We start from the raw sequence: 21,736 nt of genomic DNA, 5'->3' as shown, positions 1-21,736 counted from the left end.
AAAAAGGGTTTTTTCCTTGTGTTAGTGTAGAAATATAGTTTATAAATCATATGACATAAATACTAGATACTGTATTTCCACAAAACTTAACGCTACAACTGTTGACTCTTTGATGTTCGTTTAGGGCAAGTTCTGCATGTCTCAGAAAAGACCTGTAACAAAAAAGCCTCCAAGCTTATGAAGGCTTAATTTTTTTGATGAATTAGAGTCTGAGTTCTGTGCCTTGACAGATGATATAGCTGGTTCCGCACATGCAGATTCTTGCTTGTGGCAGTGGTGTGGGTTAATGGTTCAGGGGCATATTAAGATTAATTCTTCTTCATGCCTCTATTGCATTGTCTGTCTCCAGCATACAATACTGCATATTGGAGTGTCTTCCCACAACAGTCACTTCATACTCCATGAAGTAAAATTTGCTACTGTGTATGGGTGCAAGTGATGCAGTTTTTGGCATACGTAATGCCCCCAAACTCAACTCTCAAACAGTCACACAGACCTGAGACAGCTATGCTGTTTGTCTTTTTCAGCTCATTTCCAAATGAGACTGCTGGATGTTACTGGCTTTCAGTGAACTTCAAGCTAATTTGTTGTAGCTGGAGTTCCAGCATGATATATGACCAGACAGCAGAAAATCGTTGCTTCTGTTGCAAAAGGCAGTCAGTCATGTAACAACTTACTCTTTTACTTTCCTGTTACCTAAGCTACTATCCCTGGAGCAGGAGGGAAGGTCAAGTAGTCTCTCTGGCTGTTCCTTTTCCAGGGTTTTGTGCTCAAAGGAGAAATGTCAGATGGTAAAAGCTAGAATTCTATGATTCTGTGAAGGGAAGGTGTTCTCGCACCATGGAAAAAGGCTGTTCTGTGATCTGGAGGGGATTCAAGAGAACCCCTGTACAGTCCGTGGAAGGGGGCAGTGATGTCACTTTTTTCCACTGGCTGTCTGGGAGTCAAGTTGAGAAACCTCAGAATTCCAGTGCATGTGCTTTTGGTGCCTAAACCTAGGTGGCACGAATACTTCTCTCTCTCATCCTTCTCTGGTTTTCTTTCGTGGCCTGGTTGGTTAAAAAGGAGTTAATGGTTTCCTGCAGCCCTCAAGATCATGGAGATCAAGTCTGGGCTGTTTCCCAACTCTCGGCATGTTCCTTCCTCTCTGCTGGTAGCAGCAATGGGTGGAGGCCAAGGCAGGAGAGAGGGGAGATGTAAAAACCAGAGACTGAAAAGTGTGAGTGGGAGCTATGGGGTGGGGGAAGTGACTATGTAGGGAAGCTTGTGTGCTCATGTGCCTGTGCTATTGGGTGAGCCTTGGAGTCACTTTCAGTTGGGCGTCCTTTATGATGTTTTAAGAAATTATACATGACTTGCAACAACCATTTACTGGTTAATGCACATAGTAAATTGCGGGGACTAATGTGCTCCTGGGCTATACTTATCACCCCCCCGGTGCAGGTACTTGAGGGAATCTGGTGGCCTGACAGTCACCAGTAGCTATTGCTCCTTGGAACAGGTTGTGTCTCAGTCTTGCTGAATTGCTCTCTTTAAAACCTCTGCCTTTTTCTATAGCTTTTTATGCATTTTCTCATTGATAATTTTCACTTGAGCCTTTGAGTTGTTATTATTGATTTGAAATTTTATTATTGCTGAGGTTTTATGCTCCCTCAGTTTTTCTTGGGGGGGGTGGGTGGGTGGGTGGGAGGGAAGGTGTTGGTTCCTGGTTGCTCGATGGTGATGGGTTCAGTGTAGTAACAAGAGGTTTTCTGTGGCAGAGAATTTCTCCTTCAAATGTATGTCTATGAGGTCTCTTGCCTGCTTCTAGATGGATTTTCTTACTTTACCTTTCAAGATCACATCAATCATTCAGTTGCATTATGCTTCATGAAAGTGTTGGCACATGTTATTGCTTAAAACAATAATTGTAATTCAGAAATGCTGGAATTCTTGTGAAATGTTTTAGGAGATGGTAGGCTGTCCCTCATTTGCTATTTGGGTTGTTTTTTTTTTTTTTTTCAGTGGTGCAAACACAATGGCAGCACTTCCAAAATCTCACATATCTGTCATGGTTTTAGGTTTTTCTCTTTTCTTTGTGAACAGCTGAATGATATTTATTTTCTTTTTTTTTTTTCCTTTTTTCCTGGTGTTGGATTCAGTTTGTATTCTCATTAATCACAAGGGTAGAGGATTTTCAGCCTTGAATTCCAGTGCCATTGATAAATACCATGGCAGCAAATGCCTTAAGCTAAAATAGAAGGTTTCACTTTCTTATGTATTATGAAAGGTAATGGTGTTAGTCTATGAAGAATTAGCTTATGAATAATAATAAAGAATGACCGGTCTAGCCTTTCCTACATTCAAGCCAGTGTCCATTATGTATTCTTTTCTCTGAATGGAAAAATGTCTCCTTTTCTCATACTACATTGGACATAGTTTCAGTAGGGGTGGGGCGTACCACTCTACTTCAAGTGTAAATGATGAAAACTAAGAGCTTATGTAATTTCTGCCATAAATACACGAAAAAGTGGGAATAAAAGCCTTATGGGCCAGTATCTTTGCCTTACATTTTGAAGGGGAGAAATATTTAATAAAGCTTAAATGATAACATGTTTAGCTTTTACAAAATGGGACAGATTTTTAGTCTACCATATTTTTAGTCAGTTTGGTTTTGGCAAATGGTAACAACTTCATATGTTAGCTTAAGGCTACTAAATGGGCAACAATCTGGCCAATACAGTAAAACCCAACAATGAGCTGTTATAATGGACTTGAGTCTGTGGCATGTAACTGTATAGAGAAAGTACACTTGATATGCAGAGCACTATTTACTCTAGCCATACAAATAAAATTCTGGGAAGAGAGGAAAATAAATATTCTACTTATGTTTTCAGTGAATAAAAGCAGTTATATAGCTACTTTGTGCCTGGGGATAATTTTAATTTTTTTGGTTTTCCCAGTGTGGGTTGTTTTGTTTGATTTGGCTGGTGTTTTTGGCATTCACATCAAGCCACTGGAGCTTACCTGATATGACCCTCTGTAGAGAGTGGGTTATGAAGGATGTATATGAAGTGATAGCCCCAGAGGGTAAGATTGAGGAGGAAGTTTGAACTGGGATTTTGTTGCTGTCTTTTGAGGTAATGGTACCTTTCAGCCTGTTTGAAAGTAAAGTGTATCTACTCAGCTCCTTATGACAGTGTACTGCAAACATGTAATTCAACCTGATAAGAGCACTGGATACTTTGAATTAGCTGGAAAGTTAAAAATTGACTTTTCAGTGTTGTAGAAGTATAATCAGTTTGGTTGAGTTCATGTGAACGATTTCAGATTTTATTGTGACCCCAACTTTACTTCCCATGATTACCCAAGCAGTCTTGATTCCATGTATTCAAGTTGAAATGGAATAGATTTAAGATTCTGATAAAGCATCAGACTTTCAGTCCTGGAGGTTTATAAACAGTTTTCTGAATTCGTGGGTTTCCGCATTTGGTGTACCAGTTTGTGCCCAATGTGTTAATATGAACATGCATGAAGTGGCTAAAATTACACATTGGTAGGAAGCATCATTGTGAGACAGGATAAAGGATGGGAAAAGTAGCATTTTGCCCTTCAGTCCATTTCATAAAATCCCTGTTTCTGTCTTGGTTTAGACAAAAAGCTAAGCTTTGATCTTAGACTAATTAGTTCCTTACTTTTATTGTCTCCATACAGATTTTGTGTGTGAACAGTTCCGTTAGCTTCAGTGATTTTTGAGTTTCCTGGGAAGAATTAGGACTGACTTTATTTGTATTGTATCACCCAGCTAGAACTCTCCCAGTGGTATGGCTATATAAAACATAGCTCTGAGTGCGTGACAAAGTAACAGTTACTGTGTTCATTTAGGAAAAATAATTTTATCATCAAAAGAAAGAATTTCAGCATTTTCAGGGTATTAGCAGAAAAAAATATTTTGACTCATCTTCAGAATGTGTCTACAGCATTAAATGTGACTTTGTCTCTTAACAAATAAATAAATAAATAAAAAAACCCCAACCTAAAAGGACATGTCTTTTAATGCTGGCAGCTAGACGTTATATATTAATTTTTAAATCAACCTTCTCATGGCATTTAGAAAGCAGCTATTTTGGTTGCTATGATTGAGGTCAGGAGCTCAGTCATGGCACTTGTGGTGCATGAGTTTGTGTACACTCTTCTGAATTTTCAAGGCAGACTTCCAGACACTTCTGCTGTCATGGGTAGCTGCATCAGGCACCTGTGTTTTGGATTTTGGGTATGTATCTAATGACATTTCCTCATAGCCTCAGTTTTGATATAAAATTTCCCTCTGGGAATTAAGATCCATTCAGTATATATAAAACTTTAATATGTAATATCATACTACTTTTCTTGGTGACTTCTAAAATGCAAGAGCAGGTCCCAGATTCTAATGAAGAATCTCTTGCCTTCATGTTTTATTAAGGCTCTTGTGCTTTGATGCTTGGGATGAATTCAGGTGAATAAAGGTGGTCTGTTGAACTGTATGTCATGTTGCCTTAGAAGCATCTGAATCATTGCCGTTTTCCCCATGATTTTTGTCTTGTTTTTCTTGCTGCTGTGTTTTGCCCGCTTGGGAACATGTGACAGATTCGGATAACAAAAATTGCACTATTTTTTCCCAATAAATGCACTGGTAAGCCATGAGAGCCTATTGTTTGTACAGCATATTTATAGTTATTTAATTGTAGAAGTCTTTGTAAGACAGAACTGGCAAACAGGATTTTAGCTGAGAAATAGAAATCAGAGAATTTTGAACTCTTAAATAGAAACAAAAAAGTGTTAGCTTTAAGTGGGGAAAAGGGGTCGGATGAAACTACCATAGCCTTAGGACTAAACTAAAATGAAACAAAGGCTACCATACTTTGCAATGTACAGTCTTTAAATTTATCTTGTTTGATACCATTTTTCTCAAAATCCTTGGAAGTGCAGTCTCCCTTTGGTGCACTTGTCTCCATACAGCCACTTCAGTTTGCAGCAGCTTCTTTCCTCAGGGAGGATGATTGTAATTATTTACTGGAAGTGCTTCTGTTCACTCTTACATTCTGGAGGAGTGAAGCTGCTCTCAGCAGCTGACAGTGGTTTCTGACCAGTGTAAATACTTGCTCCTCTGTCCTGAAGCAACTGAACAGCAGGCAAAACATTCCTGTTTAAGACTTTGTGACCAGCACTCTTGAGACACCAGGTAAAAAAGATGTAAAGCCACAATTTAGAATACTCTGATGTGGATTTAATGTTTTGGGTTATGTCTTAATTTTCTAAACTATACTTTTAAATTGCTCTTTTGAGTGTATGCAACATCTTGTAATATTCCAGAAACAAAAGCCAAAGGACATCTTTATATCTTAATAATGCTTGGTGGTGTTATAGTTATTTCTGGAGTCTAAAGTCATTGCATGTACTTCAGAAGCCAAGCAACTGAATCACTGAAAACACACAGGTTCATCTGTATAAATGTAGCCTTGTAATAGTTACTCTACTTCTCTTTAAAAATAATTTAATAGCTGAGCATCTCTGACTGTTATTGTCTATATATACTCAAGGCTTCCCTGTGAAGTAAGGAAACATTCCTCTCAGGTTCTTATAAAAAAGGTATTCAGAAAGGTCAAGTGGGCAAATGTTGCTTGGCTATACTGCAAACCACTTGGGAATTGAACTTTTGACTCTGGATCCCTGTCCAAAGGAGCCAGTCATTTTTAAAAGCTGCAGAGCAGTGTGAGCTGGTGATACTGAGGTATTCTGCCTGTGTCTGAGGTTTTATGCTTCAGGGAGAACCAGAACTGGAGAGTTGTGACTTTCAAGTATGGTCTCTCAGAAGAACATCTGACAGTCCTTGCACAGGCTGCATGCCGTTTAAGAAATGCTGTGTGTCATTTATAAGCAATCTTCTGATTCTTGTTAGGAGCAACATCATAGTGCTGCTTTGTTCAAGAAGAAATATTCAGGTTCTAGTAGATTGATAGCATCTATTTTAAAAGTATTGCAAGATGAAGTGTTCTCCAAGAGAAGAAATGGTCTGACAGATCACACTGTAGTGATCAGTGAATTACAGTATGACATTTTTTGAAGTATGGACCCTTAGGAACAGGTTTTCTTCAAAATTGTAAATTATATCTGTAATTTAAAGACAGTGTTCCTGTATGTATAAGGTTAAATTTGCTACAGTTATGATTTGGTTTTGTAGCATTTGGTTTTTCTCTTTTTCTTTTGCTCTTTCCCCCTTCAGATTGGTCCTTTAGTTGCTTTTGGGAAACATAGTTGCTTAATTTCCTTTGTTTGCTGTGTAATCTACTGATGTTGCAAGTATCTGCTTCATTGTCTCTTTCATCTCCCTACCCCCTGTCCCCACAAAACACACAGGAAGTAATTTTGGTACTGCGAAGGACCTAACAGAAGAAATAAGATCATTAACATCAGAGAAGGAGGGGCTGGAAGGACTTCTCAATGAACTGTTGGTTCTGAGTGCCAGAAATGTCCGAAAACTAGAGACAATCAAAGATGATTACACGAGACTGAAACAAGAACTTGAAGAAGGAGAGACTGCCTTTGGTAAGTAGTTCACATGCTCTTGCAGCTTTTGCTCAGCCGTGAGATGCTAGATGTCTACAGGGTTTGGTGAACCATCCTGCGTTTCACAAAATATACTGATTTTTCTGAGGTAAGTTTGGCCAGCACCTAGATAAGCATTATGCTGAATATGCTCTCAGCTGTTTCCACTTGAGGTGAGAGAGTCTGAGGGGGAGAAGGGGTATCCCAGCAGCATAGAGATTTTTGAAATCTCTTAGCCCTGTTCCCAAAAGCTTAGTTTTCTAAGCCCATATTTGTAATAGTGATAATGATATTGTGCATATATTCACATACAGAGAAACATATGTGGTCTTTTATGTGGAAGCAGTAGATGTGGCTGGCTGTGACAACAGCAACATATTTAGGATATGTAACTAAATATTTAGTGTGTATATATATATATAAAGCACTTGGTGGTGAGTCTGAATGTACAAGGTACAAGGGATGGCTGGTTCAGAAGGCAAGAGTTCTCTTTGTAAATTTAGTTTGAGTTGGGGTTTAAACAGCTTGCCAAATGCATCTCGCATGTAACTGTAAGCGGTGTGCTTGGGTTGTAGTGTCATGGTTGAATTGGAGAAGTTCTCTGGAATTACTGTGAAAGCTACTGACAAATTAACAAACAGCACGATTGTTCCTAGACTTGACTTAGCCTCTTATCTGCTGTATCCTCTCCCGAAGTTAAGCAGATATAGTGGCCTTGCTGCTTGGTTAAATGAAAAGGCTGAATAACATTTAATTGACTACAAATGTACAGTTACTATAGCTACCTCTAAACAGCTAAGTATAAATCTGAGAGCTAATTTAAAGCTCTAGGGGTTTGAAATGTCTTTCCTTTTTCCAGATCTTATGAGGTGGTTGAAGAGAGGAAAGCACCTCTGTTTTAAAATTATATGAAGTTTCTTCATAGGCAAATAGATAAACAGAACTATCCAAGAGTAGGCACTTGGATATGTCTTACAACAGTGTTTTAAAAATGCATAGAAGAATATATATATATACACACACGCTACTAGAGAAGAACTTGCTTTCTTAGAAACTAGATAAAAATTCTAAAAATGATTCCCTAGATTAGTGCATTGTGATCCAAAGTTGCAAATACACACCAGGCAATGCTTCCTCATTGCTTGGGCTTCCAAGTGAGTTGAAGAGGGTTCTGACCTTCTAATCCCCTCCTTTGTTTCTAGGACAATTAAACTTTCTATAATACGCATGTGCTCCTCATTTGTACTTTTCTGCAGCAGGGTTTTAAACAAAACCTCTGCAAGACTCTTGCTGATGTAACAGAATTGGTAGTGGTTCGCAGATTTTTTTTTCTTTCCATTTTGCATATAAGTAGCTGTAATGAGGTGTCTTCTTGGCCTGACCTCTGCTGTCCTACAGTTTATGGCAATAAATTGCAAAATACTGTGTTTACTATCTGGGTTGTTCTTTCTATTTGTTGTGGTTCTGTAAGGAGAAATTTGTCCTTGTGTAAAAGAAAACTATCAAACAGATACTAGTCAGAGACACAAATGAAAAACTGAGATCTTCCTTTTTCCTCATCTCTGCCCTCCTTGTGTGTTATCCACACCATTTTCTCCTTTAACAAATGAAAACTCACGTAGGTTTGAGAACACTAGCATGAGTTTGGTAACAACGCATTTAACTGAATGTAAGCCTTCTGGTACACTCTGGAAAACAGTATCTGGATCATATCTCAAAGACAGCATCCACTTTATGAACCAGTTGTTATTTTGTAAAGTACTTTTGTATTTGGAGAAAAAAAGCGTAAACTATTGGAATAAGATTTTGTTACCATTTTTTTTTTTTGCTGTTGTTTGAAAGAACTGTAGATAATTGTGTTGGCTTTGTCTGCACCGTGAAAGGTGAAATTTGAGTCAGGGTGGCCAAGCTGACTTAATGCACGTCCTCAGGCTTTGTGGTTCATTTACACAAGTAAAATCTGTGTTGCTGTTGAGAAGTGTGGTTTTGTCTTTTACTTGTATTTCTTCCCCATCCTGTATGCCAGCTCAGACCAGAAGCCTGCTGCAAGCTGGGCATCAGTGTGCCTGTGAGACCCACTAGTGCCTAGTGGGATGTCCAGCATCAGTCCAAGGGATGCAGCAGGGTCATGGGGCTTGTGATGCAGGGTGTGCTGACCTCTTGGTTTTGGGGATAGTGTGATTTTGGGAGAGTGTAGTCTGACAGAAAAATTATTTCTGTTCTTTGAGCTACTAGTGCAGCATGTGCTCAGCTGCTCTGTGCCATGGGTAAAATTAGCATGAGTGGCACCATTGCTTGGTGAAGCCTGTTGGTTAGTTTGACTTCTTCTTATAGTTAGAAGCCAGTGAGACAAATCCCTTCACCTAATTCTACTAGCTGAGGATATTACTGAAAATCTGGCTTTTCTTACTAGCTGCCTGCACAGATTTCGTTAGGGAACCCTTCAGTCTATGTGAACTTAAACAGCAAAACCATTCTGGGCTAGGCTGGCTGATCTGTGTCCTGGTGTGCAGTAGGGATGTACCTGTGATTCTTGTTTGTGACACAGCTGTGCTGTGCTTTGGCTCAACACAATTAAATAGGTGTCTATCTGTAACTAAACATAAGTTACTGAAAGTAATGCCAAGAAAACAGTCCCTTGGTTTTCTCATTTTGAAGGCAAATGAATGCTAGTTTAAGTCAGTCAGTTGGTTTAAATGTCTTTCACTGTAGAAAAGAGATGCTTAATTTTTCTTTGGGAGCGGTAATAAGATCAACTGGAGCTGTTGTCTCCTCTCATTCTTGGTTTTGTATTATTCTACTTTTCCTGCATCAGGAGCCCTTCCTCTTTTTTAATAGAACCTTAAAACCTGTGCAGGTATTCCTCCTACACATGGCTATTTCTCATCTGGCACTTGAACTGTTATCTTTTGTGCCTGTGAACTTCTTGAAAACTTATTTTTTCTTCTGTCTGAAGATAATACTGCTTTGTCTGGAATACATTGCAATGCTGAAATATGTGTGTATGTTTGTCTTTCTCTTGTGTATAAATTGGTAACCTATTTTTTTCCTTCATTAATAATTGTTGATTTCTCACAGTAATGCAGATATAAGGAAGCAGACGTCAAGGGAAGAGACTTAATCACACAATAATCAGAGCTGGAATTTTAAATAGGACACATCATTAGCATGTTAATGAATTTTCTCACTGTATGCCAGCTGCCCAAGTATAAAAGATATTGCAGATGCAGTGCAAAAATCAGGCTTGGCTTACTGTGCTGAGGGCTGTCAGTACTCCTTATAATGGAGATTTGACAAAAATCCTTTCATATTTTTAGAGATACTCAAAAATGTTTTCCCTATTGGATAACAGAAGCATTGACAAGTAACGCCATGTATGAGCATTCTAGGAAGAATAGTATTAATTTGCCCTTTAGATGCTTTCTTCTGGGGGCATCAGAACACTTTTGTAGAAAGTGGTGAACTGTTACTGCCATTTTACGGATAGGAAAGCCAGAGACTCAGAGGTCATGCAATTTTACCTGGAATGGCAGTGAAACAGTTTCCCAGTTGATGCCATAGCATCAGTCATGGTTGAATTAATGACTTGCAATAAACAGAAAGGAAGTCAAGCAATACTCTGTGTGAGCTTTACATTCTTCTAGACTGCAGGCATTTCTATAGCCTAACACATGATGTTTTGGGGAAAAATCACTGAAGGTCTGAGTTTTGCTGTTGAGCAGACCTGCCTTACAAAATTGGAAGGTCCTGTTATGGCAAGGAAGAGAACTGCTTTGCAGCCCAAACCAACAAACCCCATGTTCCAGACAAGTGAAGCTTAATTACTTGCCTGTCTGCCAAAACTGCTGGATTCTGCTTATAAATTCTGGCTTGGGTCGATTCACATTTGTAACCCAGGGCCGGAAAAGAAACCTACCCTCTTGGTTTCCTCATTACCAGTACTGACAGGCAAGTTTTCCTGCCTTATTTGGTGAATTCCTTTTCTGGCTGCACTCAGCCATTTTCTGCCTCTATTTTACACTTTTGGGAAAGCATTTCCTTGTAAATAATGTATCTGTGCACAAAACTGTGGTGGGGGATACTGTATTTTGCTATCTAATTGCTAGGTTGTGCTTGCCAAGTCATCTTAAGTAGCATTTCTATACTGAATTAATTTCTAGAGGAAATACAAAATAAAGGCTACCCCACACATCAAAGTAGCTTTTTAACCCTTTCTTAAACTATAGTTTGGAGGTTGGTACTTCAGTCTGTACTGCTCAACTGTCATTTGACATGATTGAGTTTTATAACCTTAGAAACTGGTTGTGTAAGTCCTAAAGCTCTTACCAGCCTGCTTGTAGAGTGAAGCTTTCTGGGATTGACCAGATACATTTATTGAATAATGAATTAGATGGAGCAGAGAGGGTTTTTTTTAGGATGCTGGAATTTTCTTTCACGCTCAGATTTTATGTCTCCTGTTCAATCACACACTCTGCAAGCTTGCACAAAATACCTCATAGCTTTCTGTCCTCTAACAGAAACCTATTTGAATCCATTTTTTAATTTACCTTTTTTTAAAAAACAATGTTTTAACTTAGCTACTTACGAATAAAATGTTAAGAATGTACTTAAAAAATAGCAAAAATTCTCATAGTCTTTTTACAGTCATTGTTTAAAAAGCTGTGTATTTGGCTCTTGTGGAGGATGTAGTTAAGTAGTCTAAAGCTTAATATCAGGTGGACAGCAGAAATCACTACTGGTGCTGCCTAAAGCAATATTGGCTTTGCATATGGGAATATTTGTGAAAGGTAGGCTCTGTACTTCATATGAAATTATATAGAATGTGATTAACCAAACTGTTAATAACCATTTAATGCGAGGTGTTTTTATTCTCTTTCAAAAATACTTTATTCTGGCAGATTCAATACTCAAAGTCTTATAATACCATGTGCTTCCCACTGGGAACTCTTTTTTTTTAATTATTATTATTATTATTATTATTATTATTATTATTAATTATTTTTTTAGTTTAATTATTTGGTTTTTTTACTAAAAGCCATTCTACAAAAGTGTGTGTATTTCTCTTCCTAACTGATTTTTGTAATGTTTTTTGAAAATGTCTGAAGATTATTAAAAACCTTATACTGCTTTTAATTATTTAAAATAAAACCCCAAACATTTCAGTATCTGCCTGTGAAATGAAAAAAATAATTCCATGTTTTGCTTACTGATTTTTCCGGTGGTGGTTTTAATTTTGGTCCTCAGTGCTGGTTTTTCTGCACCAAATAGGTTTTCCATATTGTTTCCACAGTTCATCCTGTGTGTGATTATCTGATTCTAAAATGAAAAGCTTAATCTTTTGATTGCTTCTGTTTAAATAAATCATTAAAGGAGAGCCACGCAATGTGTAACAGATGGGCTTCCATGAGGAGGAAGCTGTTCACAGTCTCATTGTGTGTCCACTTCTTATTTGTGCAAGGTCATTACGTTCTGCGTGTCATACCTATATGAAATGCGTGTTGTTATTCAAGTGAATAGTGAAATGGAATGGCTTATTGCTTTTGCCCATGGCCATCTCTATTTAAACAGTGATCTTGTCAAATTTAGCCAGCATTCACCCCATTTAGCTTTCACCAAAAAGTATAAAAGCCTTGGTGGTGATGCAGGAATAGGACTGTCACTGCATCTGGTAGCATCCTTTATTCTCGGCTGACATTCAGCTGGTGCTCCAAAGTAGTGCTCATCAGCCCTCTGTCAGGCAACACGTGAAGGCCAGGTCCACATAAGAAGAGAAAACGAAAAAAGAAAACAACAAAACCAAGAAGCCTAACCTTGCAGAGCTCCTTTTGTGTTGTCATGGCCAAATACAGCATGAGTAATTACACTCTGCTCATCAGTATTCTCTCTGCTGTTTCATTTGAAAAATTGGTATTTCTGCATTTGCTTGGACTTGTGCTGTTATGCATATTATGCGCTCGTCTGCATTTCATTGTGAGCATGATTCTCATTTTCTTCAGTCAGTTTTAAAGCACTTGGGATCTTTCAGGTTAAGTATACCTATATACATCTTTTTGTCTTACAATTTTGTGATGGTAGTCATTGTATTTTGAGTTGTTGCCCAGCTTTGAGGATTAAATTCAGACTAATGGTTTTCATTCCATATCAAACTTCCACAAAAATTTATATAAAATAAGTAATTCTTTTAGTAATATCACTTCTGTTAAATAATACCTAATTGTAAGCAATTGAGAGCTTTTTGTGTTATGGAATTGCTTTTTTTTTTATGGAAGTGCTTTTTTTGATAACTATTATCTGTAGAATTTAGAAATATATAAAAATTAAGTTCTGCTATGCTCTTCCTGAAATTAAAACTTGTAATACATTTGTATTTTAGACACTGATTTTTGTCAGGATTGAAAAGATTGGAAACCAGTCTGGTTTAGGATAATTGTTTGCTATATGTCTTGAGTCACTTGTAATGTGTTTTTTATAATGGTGGTTATAAAGGTCATCTTGTCTGCTGTTGTTCATTTAAATATGTAAAATACTTCATAATTTTCACTTGGAGGATAGTGGTTTAGTTTGTATAAATGCAATGGAGGTATTAAATTTAATCTGGCCATTCTGTATAATTAGATGCAAATATCTGTAATTCAAGAAATATGAAATATGTGTTCAGGCACCTTGAACTGACACAGCAGCTTGGTTCAAAGCCCACTGATATCTATGGGGGTCTTTTGATTAGGCCATTTCTCTGTTGCTGCCCAGAGGTGAGCTTCTATCTCTTTCTTCTGAGATCTGATGGTATTAACTTTATTGAAATGTTTTATATATCTGTGTTATACTCTTTCTCTGTAGGTAGCAGCATGACCTAATTACACACAGAATAACAGCTCATCAAATGACCTGGTATTTTTTCCAGTTGTAGAGGTGGTTATATACCAGGTACAGGAAATAAAGCTTGGTCAGAAGTTTTAAGCTGTTTCTCATCAGGGAAAATTATGATCTCTTTAACTAGGATAAGCCGTAGACATGTAGGTTTTCTAAGTTGTAGCGCTGCAGAAATATAAAGTGGCTCTGCTGGAATCATGCAATCTGATGTTGAAAAGTGTTACTGAACAGCCTTCTGCTGCAATGAGAGATGGTCAGCCTCAACCCACAGTGGAATGTACATACTTTAGTGTGCTGGTGTACATACAAACAAACAAGTACGCAGAAAGGCCTGATTGTATGCCAGGCAACTTTTTCTTTTATACCTGGAATGCTATTGCCAGCTATATACACAGTGCATTAAACTTTTGAGGTGTCTGTAAATATCAAATTATTCCTAGTTTGCCATCTGTGCTCTAGGCTTCTGCATTACTTCTCTTCTTAGTTGAGCTGCTCCAGCTGATTGAGTTGCAATCATATGAAGCAACATAGATGAATGAATTTGGAATAAATTTGGAAGTTTATGTATGCCACCAGTTTTAACCATTCTTCGTTAGATTCTAATTCTGCAGCTGCATCTTCTGTGGTACTGGGCTGATTGAACTGCTCCCCCCCCCCCTTTTTCTTTTTTTTGACTATAGTTTGTTTGGTTGGTTTTTGCGGGTTTTTTTTCCTGGAGAAAAGAGGTGCTAGGATGCCAAAAAATAAAAATAATAATGAAAAAAAAAGATAAAGTCTTTTTGCATCAGACAGATAAACAGGTTCCTGTGCAACTACTTTAGCATGACACTAGCCCTGGTGATCTCCAGCAGACCTTTAATGTCTACCACTCCCGGAGTTTGAGCAGATAGTATTGTCATGCTACTGAACTCTCCAATTTATTTCATTGTGAAGCTCACATTTTCCTGATGGTGTAGAGCTGTCATTTCTATACATTGTATTAAGAGAATTACAGTTTTGGCAGAAAGGTAAAGTTGTGTCTGACTGAAGCTGCTTGGAGGCAGGCAGAAGGGTGAAGTGTGCCCAAGGATGGTGGGGTGCTCAGAAGAGAACTAAGAAAACTGCTGACGTATGTAGTTACACTTAACAGTTAGAATGGCATTACTTTTCAAAGCAGGTAAATACTGCTTTCCTTGTCTCACAGGTGAGGTAGCTGGAACACTCAGGTAATTGGTTTTGTGGTTCTGTTTGTTTAGCCATTTGGGATACCTATGGCTGGGATGTATTTGGTCTGGACCTGTTGGATGGGATTAAGGCGTGTATTTGAAATCTTGATCTTGAAACACGATTAGAAGTATGAAACCAGTGTTTGACCTCTTAAAGTCCCAAAGTTTTATTGAAAAATTGGGTAAACAGTTGGCCTAGTGTTTCTAACATGCGTATATTTTGAGGTCCCCAAAATGAGCAAAGGGCTCTTCAGGATTCTTTGCCTTATGGACTTTCTTCTTGAGGATGCATATAGAGATTGATAGGATATTTAAGGAATAGTGTCAATTTGTTTTCAAGTAGTACTTCAGTGAAACCAATTTCAGGCAGTTATTCTTCCAAAGATTCAGGCTTTCTGCAGATTGAAGGTAAAAATAGTGCAGCATTTTACATTCAGTTAATGTTTTGGATTTTATTTCTTTTTTTCGCTGTAAGCAAGAAAATGTTGGCTTGGGTCATCTGGGATCACTGATGTAAAATTGATGTCCTAGGACAGGATTATACTGCCACAGAATCAGAGAGTGAAGATATTGTTTAACTTTTTACTTATGGGTTATTTTTTCACATGTATGTATTTTAATGCAAAATCTAGCACAGTAATACATTTCCACCCAAAACTTTTCAGTCAGCAATTTTGGCAGTGTTCTTGAGTTGCAGCATGCAAGTCTAATTCTGTGCTTACATGCAATTTGTAAAAAACTGTGCCTCATTACATTGATGGTAAATTCACCTCTGACTGAATGAAAAGTCAGATAATTTTCTGAGATGTTATCTTTCATCTTTGCTTTGATATCAACTGGCAATATTTAGATACGGCATCTAGGAGTACGAACATACAAGCAAAAGAAACCCCTGAGTTACCATTACATTGGGAATACGACGTCTCTCATGAACTACAGGTTGTTTTTTGTTCTTTTTGTTCCAGTTTCTGTTCCTGCTGATTGTCAGATGCAGATTAGTCAGATCTTTCTGCCTCATTCTGTCTTGCTCTTAATTGGCTCAAGGTTTTCTTTGAGGTATTTGCAAATACAGTAATAAAGATGTGAGCTAAATGAAGGTTTCTGTAATTAAGGTACTGTAAAATAGGAATATTATTATCCTTTACTGACTTTTTACTTAATAGGTATACACTTAAAATGAATGAAATAGCTATCTGCTGTATAAATTTGTTACTTGAACGACCGAAGGGTTCCAAGAATGCTGCAGACTTTATACCCACAGATATAGAGAAGTATAACCAAATCTGGAGTAATGGAAAGATGGGGAAGGCATAGTATCTGTTCATAAAAACAGAATAAAAACACTGAATTTGTAATCCTCCCTAGAACAGCTGTTTTTTATCCCCCAAATTATTTTAATACTACATGTGTTATGCTAAAAAAGGCTTTATTGTAGAAAACCTCTTCCAATTCACATATTTCACCAAGATACACAAGTGGAAATACAGAAATGGAAGAGAGATATATTATTTGTTCTGACTGTGATTCCCCAGAGAGAATATATTTATGATTTACTATTCTTGCTCTTTATTCTCTAAGCTTTTTGTCCTTTCTGTACTTCTATTAAATCCTAACTGATTACTCTGAGGTGATGGAAGTATTATTATTTAGAGCGGAGTTAAGTACCTTGTATCTCCTATTCAGAAATTTAAAGCTTTCATCACATAAACTTCTTCCTCCCTCTATCCTTGGAGACAGAGAAACTGGAGTAAGTGGCAGAAAACCAAGAAATTGCTAATGCCTGGAGTCAGGAGCTAGAATGTGGTACCCTTAAGTTTGATTTCTCACTGAAGAAGGAACAGAGAGAGTTTGCTCATGTTTCAGTTGACTTGTGCCACAGTTTCCTTGTATGAGGACTTGAGGTAATGACTGTTTCTGTTACAATTATGTTGTGAGGTCTGTGGTCTTCAGACTCAATACTTAAGCACAGGAGATGGTAGTAGGAGGCTATAGTATAAGACCAGCAATTTTGCCACCAATAATCGCACAGAATCTGTGGTCCGTGTGCAGCGGCTAGTGATTAGTTACTTTTTCTGAGTTCCTGTTAGATGTCAACTGATAGGCTATGATCCTGTAAGAAATACATCAAACTGGATATTTGAAAGCCTATTCTTATTTTGTTGTTGTGTTCAAATCCTGGTATATTTCTTTATACAAAAATATTGTAGTAGACAGAATATAATTCAAACTTTGAATGATACCAAATGAAGATTCAGTCGTCGTATTTGCAGAAAGTATATTTGGTTTGATGTGCATGTGGAAGGCTTGGGTAAAGATAAACAGTGTTTGCCAAGCTGCAGAAGATTAGACAGTTCAGCACATGTTGGAATTATCAGCTGGAGGACACATTGCATAATTTGGACTACAACCTTTACACATTTTTGGCTGGAATATACCTCTTATCTAGTGAGGTGCACTGAAACATAATTAACAGTGCCAGCTGGAAATGACAGGCTGAAACTATGTGTACTTCTGTGCAGATAAACAATCCTATATCTAGATCAGAAGTCATAGTAATGTTTTCTCGATTAATTTTTTTCCTAGTTCCTGTATTCTGAAACATTGTGTGGAGTTATCTGTGCTCCATGCCAGAGAAAAGCAAATAGGCACCAGCCATGTGTCCTATGGGCTTGATTTTAAGAAGCTTTGAAAAATGCTAAATCCTGCAGAAATTGGCACATCTCTTGTTCTTGATTTTGAATGTTTTGTTTGAGAGAGAATTTTGAAAATACATGGAGACAGACATTCTGGTCCACTGGTATCAATGCATTTTTTCTTCCAGTTTCACCTCTGGCATTCTGTTATGTTGAAGCTGCAGCACCCATTTCTGACCTGATCTGCTTGGGTGCAGGTCCACTTACTCTGATGGAAAATATGAGAAAGAGCAGAAATTAGTCAGAAATTCATTTATCTTAGAAATCCTTCAGTTTTATCACAAAATGATCCATTTTGCAGTTGGTAGGCCCCTCCTGGGAAAGAAACAGTTGTTTCATTTCATAGTTTTTAAACAAAAAGCTAATTACTTTTGGGTTTAGGTCAGTGAACCTCTATCCCGTTGACTTCTGTAATGTTATTTTTTATTTTGGGACAGTTCTTCTCTGTAGATAAGAGAAAAAAAATTGTTTTTGCAAGTCTGAGTGTTTGCAATGTGGTATTTCCAACAGAATCATCTGTGTCATTTAGTCTTGTTATTGCAGTAGAATGATCAGAGTGAAATGTGCATTGCTCTTGTATTCTCAGGTTTCCAGGATACAGTATTGTGGATATAAAAATGTTCTTGTAAATTCTAATCTAGCGATCAAAATAAAAATTTGCATGTCCCAGCAGAAAAAAAATGTTTAAACCCCAATATGGAGTTTATTTGTTCTGTTCAGTACCTGTGAAAAAAGCTGTGTAACATACCATTGTTCATGAGCTCATTAAGTGGTCAGCCACATTCTTAAGTGGGAGGATATTATTCTAGTGGGAGAGATACCTCTAAATAAGCCTTAGATGCTGGCTGAAATATCCAAAATGGTGGTGTTCTTTTAAGCACCTTAGATGGCATTACAAAAGCATGGGTGTGAATATTTGCTAATGTAGTTCTTTTTTCTCAGTGTGCTTTGTTTTCATGTGCTGAGTAATGACAATTTTGGGAAAAGTTAAAAAAAAAAACAAAAAAAAAACAAAACAAAACAAAAAAAAAACCACAAAACTAGAGCACGGCACAACATTCCTACAGTCTTCTGGAGCTGAAACAGTGGTTTTGGCAGTTTCTGCAAGTACTTGACTTAGTCCTTCGCCAGGACTAAAAAACGTAGGTGACATGTCAGTGTCATAGCCTGAAGATGCTTCATGGGCAAATTGGCTGATACTCAAAAAGATTTTGCCTACAAACTGTCACCAGTACAGGTTATAAACCAGAAGAAGTTGAAAAAGTCTGTGTTTCTGAATAGCTTTTGCTGATGAGACTGGTTAGAACTAGGTATAATACCCTCTGCCATTACAGGCAGCCTGAGACAGTATTGTACTTTTGTTCTGGTGAGTAAGAGCATTTTCCATTCCATTGACTTGAGTTTTTCTTGAGTACCTTTTGGAAGGTAGACGCAGAGACTATGAGAATGAAGACCTTGGGCCCACTGTAGGAGAGGATCTGGTTCGAGACCATCTTAAAAACCTGCATGTACACAAGTCCATGGGACCTGATGAAATCCATCTTTGGGTCCTGAAGGAGCTGGCAAATGAAGTTGCTAAGCCACTGGCCATCATGTTTGAAAAATCATGGCAGTCAGGTGAAGTTCCTGACGACTGGAAAAAGGGAAATATAACCCCCATTTTCAAGAAGGGGAAAATGGATGACCTGGGGAATCACAGACCAGGCAGCCTCACCTCCTTGCCTGGCAAAATCTTGGAGCAGATTCTCCAGGAAGGCATGCTAAGGCACATGAAAAACAACAAGGTGCTTGGTGACAGCCAGCATGGTGCTTCACTAAGGGGAAATCCTGCCTGACCAATTTGGTGGCCTTCTATGATGGGGCTACAGAACTGATGGACAGGGGTAGAGCAGTTGATGTCATCTACCCGGACTTGTGCAAAGTGTTTGACACTGTCCCACACGACACCCTTGTCTCTAAATTGGAGAGATACCAATTTGATGGATGGACCACTCGGTGGATAAAGAACTGGCTGGACGGCCGCACACAAAGAGTTGTGGGTCAATGGCTTGATGTCTGGCTGGAGACCAGTAACGAGTGGTGTCCCTCAGGGATCAGTGTTGGGACTGGTCTTGTTCAACATCTTTGTCGGTGACATGGACAGTGGGATTGAGTGTGCCCTCAGCAAGTTTGCCGATGACAGCAAGCTGTGTGGTTCAGTTGATACGCTGGAGGGAAGGAATGAGGAATGCCATCCAGAGGGACCTCAACATGCTTGTGAGGTGGGCTGATGCCAATGCCTCATGAAGTTTAACCATGCCAAGTGCAAGGTCCTACACCTGGGTCAGAGCAATCCCAGGCACAGCTGCAAGTTGGGCAAAGAAGAGATTCAGAGCAGCCCTGTGGAGAAGGACTTGGGGTGCTGGTTGATGAGAAAATGAACATGAGCCGGCTTCAGTGTGTGCTCGCAGCCCAGAAAGCCAACCGTATCCTGGGCTGCATCAAAAGCAGCGTGACCAGCAGGTGGAAGGAGGTGATCCTGCCCCTCTACTCTGCTCTTGTGAGACCTCACCTGGAGTATTGTGTGCAGTTCTGGTGTCCTCAAGATAAATAGGACATGGAACTGTTGGAACAAATCCAGGATGATCAGGGGACTGGAGCACCTCCTGAATGAAGACAGGCTGAGAAGGTTGGGGCTGTTCAGCCTGGAGGAGAGAAGGCTGCGTGGAGACCTCATAGCAGCCTTCCAGCATCTGAAGGGGGCCTATAGGGATGCTGGGGAGGGACTCATTAGGGACTGTAGTGACAGGACCGGGGTAATGGGTTAAAACTTAAACAGGGGAAGTTTAGATTGGATAGAAGGAAGAAATTCTTTCCTGTTAGGGTGGTGAGGCACTGGAATGGGTTGCCCAGGGAGGTTGTGAATGCTCCATCCCTGACAATGTTCAAGGCCAGGTTGGACAAAGCCTTGGATGGCATGGTTTAGTGTGAGGTGTCCCTGGCCATGGCAGGGGGCTTGGGACTGGATGATCTCAAGTTCCTTTCCAACCCTAACTATTCTATGATTCTAAAATGTGAGTGTACCTGTACTGATCACAGGACTTGTTTATACAGCAGTTTGGAGGAAAAAAAAATAAAAGGCATTTTAGATTGTAATTTGAATTAGTCTCATTAAAAATATTTACTTTTTTCCCACTGTGAGTAGCTTTTTGCCTAATGTTGGGGAAAGATAGAACTTGAAAATATTTTAACATTTGTTTCATATATTTTGGAAGGTAACAGATGATGTTCAATGATGGAATGAAGTTGGTACTCAAAAATTGAACAGAATTTGTAGAGCAGTCATAGGAGATGAAAGGGTTGGGAAGACAGCCTAGTCATGGGAGGCTTAAGGTGCTTAGTGCGTCTGCTCAGCTTAAGGAACAGAGATCTGAGATCATTGGATAGCAGTGTGCAACTGCCTGCTTGTAGAACAGAACTGATAGTGGAAGTATCTTTATGGTGATACACCAAAGCAGAAATGATCACTTCTAATGGCTAGCAATTGAAGCTTGACAACCTTAGGTTAAAAAAGTGAGTCATTCACCTTTTAACTGACAGGACAATTAGCTTTTGCCAGAGTTCAGCAAAAATTGCTGTAAATTTCTGGTAACTGTTTGGGTTTTTTTTTTTTTGGTTGTTTTTTTTTTTTTTTTTTTTTACTTAGTTCCAGCTGGAATGAATTCAGAGAAATCTTACTGGCTGTGTTTCAGAGATGACCAGAATCAGTGAATTCAATAATCTCTCTTAGACTTGTATGCCGGAACTGTTGTTTTATCAATATGGTAACTAGAGAAGCTATTCCTATTTTGGTATTTTTTGTAGGTGAATGAAGCCCAATGCAGAATGCTGTATTAGCATTTTCTGTTGGTGTTACTGTTCACTGGGTTCTGTGGCAACTCCTGGTTGTTTTCCTGTCCCTGTTTTCTTTAATTTTTAGTTTACTAACTCCCAGTACTTTCTCCAAACTCTGCATAATTTATTTTCTTACCCAGTTTATGCTCTGAAATTGTTTTCTTATAATTCAGTAATTGTCGTGGTTTAAACTCGGTCAGCCACGCAGTTTCTACTCCCCCCAACCTCTTTCTTTCCTCACCCGCGCCCCCCCTGCCCCGCTCCCAGAGGGATGGGGAGGAGAATTGAAAGAATGTAACTCCCACGGGTTGAGATAAGAACAGTCCAGTAACTAAGGTATAACACAAACGGCTGCTGCTGCCACCAATAATGATAATAAGGGAAATAACAAGAGAAGAGAATACGATACCACCCGCCGAAATGAGCCCGAGCGAGAAGAGAGTGCGCTTCTGGGTAACTCCCAGTTACCTCTCCGGGCATGATGTGCTGTGGCATGGAATACCTCTTTGGCTAGTTTGGGTCAGGTGTCCT

General features: G+C 38.7%; 1 protein-coding gene across 4 annotated transcripts in view; it reads left to right on the top strand.

Annotated features, from left to right (window-relative positions):
* DISC1 (DISC1 scaffold protein) overlaps nt 1–21,736 on the top strand; it is a 200,698-nt gene that overhangs the window by 89,983 nt on the left and 88,979 nt on the right. For 3 of the 4 annotated variants that reach the window (XM_065680272.1, XM_065680271.1, XM_065680274.1), the window contains exon 9: nt 6,376–6,564. The exons of the other annotated variant lie outside the window; for it this stretch is intronic. In XM_065680272.1, coding sequence (XP_065536344.1) covers nt 6,376–6,564 — 189 coding nt within the window. The remainder of the gene's footprint in view (nt 1–6,375; nt 6,565–21,736) is intronic. 4 annotated transcript variants of the gene reach the window in all.

This window comes from Lathamus discolor, chromosome 5 (genome assembly GCF_037157495.1).
Source record: "Lathamus discolor isolate bLatDis1 chromosome 5, bLatDis1.hap1, whole genome shotgun sequence".
Taxonomy (NCBI): domain Eukaryota; kingdom Metazoa; phylum Chordata; class Aves; order Psittaciformes; family Psittacidae; genus Lathamus; species Lathamus discolor.
Note: the sequence above shows the minus strand (reverse complement) of the source record. Positions and strands in the feature narration are given on the sequence as shown.